We start from the raw sequence: 3,673 nt of genomic DNA, 5'->3' as shown, positions 1-3,673 counted from the left end.
AGACATTGTTAAAGTTTTGCATTTTATTTTATTTTATTTTGAATTTAGTTGAAAAAACCTACTTTTTATGAGAAAATTGTCATAATGAAGATTATTAAGCGAGGAAGACACGGTAATTGGGAAATTTTGAAAATTTACCAAGCCCAGCAAAGTCTTAATATTAATAAATATTATATGTCCATGACATGTCTATCCTCAATTTCTAATTATTAGGCATTGCATCGCCTGTGCTACTCACCTAGGTCTAAACTGTGAAAGGGGGCGCTTCGATTATATATACATCTATGTGTGTGTGCACGCGTAATATATATATATATATATATATATATGTATATATATGTATATGTATGTATATGTATGTATATACATGTATGTATGCATGCATGTATGTATGTGTATATATACATACCTACATCTACATACATACATACCTACACATACACATACATACACATACGTACGTATATGTATAGATATATGTGTGTGTGTATACCCCGAGATTTACTTGGTTGGTATTATCAGACACCTTGGGCCCTTATTATGGGCCCTTCCTTGGTAAAACCAAAAAGTGACCGATTCTAGGTCGGAAGTATTACCCATAAGCCCCCGTGATTTCTATAACTGGCCGAGTTGAGGGATCGAACTCGGGGCTCCTCCCTGATACCTGCGAGTCCCAGCCCAAGGTTACTTGTACCCAAAAAAATAAACAAAAAAATAAAAAAAAATAGCATAGACAAGACTTTTAAACAGACATCAATAGGTTAATCCCAGTTTTGGAGCTATAACTAATATAAGGGAACCTGAGGCTCCGAGCGCAAATTGAAAGCAAACGGCTCAAAACAGTTAATTCCTATTCTAACCTAAACCTTGAACTAGAGGCCCATGAACATTTTTAGCCCATGTCGTCCAAAATCCCCAGTTTTGGCCCTAACTCTCATCCAATGGTCGTCATTTTCTCAAATCGTAGCCCACGGAATTCAAACCCTAGTGTTCGATAAGTTATGTAGAGCCCTGATGCTCATTTACGAACTTCCATCAAGATGGAGATCGGGTTAGGGTTTCCAACCTTAGATTTGATGATGGAAACTTCGAAGAACAAACCCTAGTGAGGGTTGTTTTGGATAATCCCCAATCTTCAAATCTTGAAACAGAAGCGTATCACGAACTGGTGATAGCAAATCCAAAGGGTCTGAGACACGTCAAGAAGCTGCTAGATTTCTCATAAAGTTATATTATATTTATCCCCTAAATTCATCCATCAACAAGGGCTGCTTAGAAAGCAACGACTATCAAATCCTAAACAAAAGCAAATAGGGAAATTGCATATTAGCCCTTTACATCTTCTTTAATTGCCAACAAATCCCTCAGGTGTCAATATTTAACAAAAAGCCCTCAAATTTCCGCTATCTTAAACGGAAATGCATAGATTTTCCATTATACCCCCCATATTTTCTTAATACTACTATTTAAGACTCACCAACCTTTTGATAATGTTTTTATACCAAAAACTCACAACCCAAAACCCAACACTCTTCTTCCATAGTCATAAAATCCCTAGACCCAAATCAAAGCTATTCTAATGGCTAATTAAGTTCCACTTTGAAGGCTATATAATCTCTTAATTTCTTCAGTATATCTATTCCTCTTCGTCTCCTTTAACACGGGGGCGCTAGGCGTAACTCTACATGTTGGGTTAAGACTTAAAACTAACTGCAATCAGAAAAGTTAACATGATTTCTAACATAGCGACGATTTTACAATAAAAAATTGAGGATTCGAGGGACTTTAATTTCCCGTAGTACAGAAATTCGAGGAGCATTTGGCAATTAAAGAAGACTATTGGGCTAATATGCAATTACTCCAAAGCAAATTCATTTGCAAATTCTTTTAGTTAAAAACAAAGAAAGCGACATTAGCTAAGTTTCTTGTTTGCTAGCAACTCTTAATTATTAAACAACTGATCATAATCAAGACACGGTGATAATGGCAAAGGAAGAGGATTAGCTGTCCCTCGCCGTCGTTTTCGATGTTGCGCACCGACGATTAGCTGTTCACCCCTTTTCCTCCATTCACGAGCCGCCAGCAAAAGCTTAAAAAGGACCCCCCCCTCCTTTGCGTAAAAATGATAAGCATTAAGCTCTTCATTCCTCAATTGTAGTCCGCAAAAAAAAAAAATGGGAACAGCAACTTGCATTGATATTATCATAGCTATCCTCCTCCCTCCTCTTGGGGTTTTCCTCAAGTTCGGTTGCAAGGTATATATCTTCCTCAATTGTTAAGCCTTTTTACAGGGTCTAAGCAATTCATTTTCTCTAGATTCAACCTTTTTTGGGTTTTTATTTTTTTCAATTCTAGGGGCTTTGACAGATTCTTATGATTCTGCAGATGCTCTTTTCTTTTGGTGTATGAGAGAGATCATTTTATTTTGTGTAAATTAACTTCCATTGTTTTTTTTAAAAAAAATTCATGAAGTTAGTGAACTTTCACAAAACTACCATCGAACAGTCGTGGTGTTTAGAGCTAATAGCAGTCAGGATCAAAATAAAACCTATGACTGTCCTCTGAGAATTGCTCAGATCCTTAATAGTTTTTACTAGTTTCATATCTTGACCTTCTTTTTTTTTTTTTTGAATGTTGCTGCAGGTGGAGTTCTGGCTGTGTTTGGTCCTGACGCTACTTGGATACCTGCCAGGAATTATATACGCCATTTACGCTATCACAAAATAATCCAAGAAAGATGTGAAATCATGAACAGGACGAGTTCTGTTTTTGTGATCGTTGGATACCTTCTAAGATTTCTACATGTTGTTTGTGTGTTCCTCAATCTCCTGTTTGGATTGTTTTGCGTCTCTGCCTCCGAGAACTGGTTTTGTGAAATTTGTTTGTTTGGTGGATAAATATAATGAAAGGTCGAGGCGATATTTTGTGTTGGTGTGGGCCTTCTAAGTAATTTGATCGTGGGCTTCAGGATCAGAAGCATATGCTTTCCTTTTTTTTGGATTCGGATTCTCTCCATTAGGGGAGGGTTCAATTACCGTAGTCAATGTCATACATTTCAAAATTAAGAGATAGATTTGGACGTGTATGATTTCACTATGGGTTTTTCTATAGAGTGCCCATGGGCATTCTATGGAAGAGGAGAGATAGAAAGAGATGATTGAGGAGGGGGCCCACCTGATTTGTATTGGGATCCCCTCCCAAATTATCTCTTTCTATCTCTCTCTCCTCTTTTATAGAGTGCCCATGAGCACTCTATAGAAAAACCCTTTCAGTGGTTTTCGAAAACTAGTTGTCCTCAACACTCTAATAATGATTTTCAAGAAAGTAGCGAATTTCTTTGTGGCCTAATATTATTCTTTGAATTTGTATTGTGATAGTGATTTGCGAAAACTAGTTGTCCACAACACTCTAATAATGATTTTCAAGACAGTAGCGAATTTCTTTGTGGCCTAATTTTATTCTTTGAATTTGGAATATATAGTAATAATTGGGGTAGTTGGACATTTTCCACTTTATTACCACCTCTCTGGAAAGGATCTGATTCCATCCCCTTTCCTCTTCGTATTTCCTGTTGATTAACTTTATTCAAAAAATAAGAATAATGTAACATAATTGTTTTTATCTGCGACTGTAATACCATTAATTGCTCTGCACTCCAAACAGTATCTTAGTC

At 36.6% G+C, this 3,673-nt stretch overlaps 1 protein-coding gene across 1 annotated transcript; it reads left to right on the top strand.

The window, feature by feature from the left end:
• Positions 2,114-2,971, top strand: LOC109836707 (hydrophobic protein RCI2A). Its single transcript, XM_020404686.1, has 2 exons — positions 2,114-2,255; positions 2,644-2,971. The coding sequence occupies exons 1-2, from the start codon at positions 2,175-2,177 to the stop codon at positions 2,725-2,727; spliced, it is 165 nt and encodes a 54-aa protein (XP_020260275.1). The 5' UTR covers positions 2,114-2,174; the 3' UTR covers positions 2,728-2,971.

This window comes from Asparagus officinalis, chromosome 4 (assembly GCF_001876935.1).
Source record: "Asparagus officinalis chromosome 4, Aspof.V1, whole genome shotgun sequence".
In the NCBI taxonomy this organism is placed as follows: domain Eukaryota; kingdom Viridiplantae; phylum Streptophyta; class Magnoliopsida; order Asparagales; family Asparagaceae; genus Asparagus; species Asparagus officinalis.
This window is presented reverse-complemented; position numbering and strand designations above follow the sequence as displayed.

Bases quoted from the DNA above. Each gene is read 5' to 3' on its own strand.
- LOC109836707 (XM_020404686.1), top strand. From the start codon at position 2,175: ATGGGAACAGCAACTTGCATTGATATTATCATAGCTATCCTCCTCCCT. The intron at 2,256-2,643 runs GTATATATCTTC...ATGTTGCTGCAG, and splicing joins TCCTCAAGTTCGGTTGCAAG to GTGGAGTTCTGGCTGTGTTT.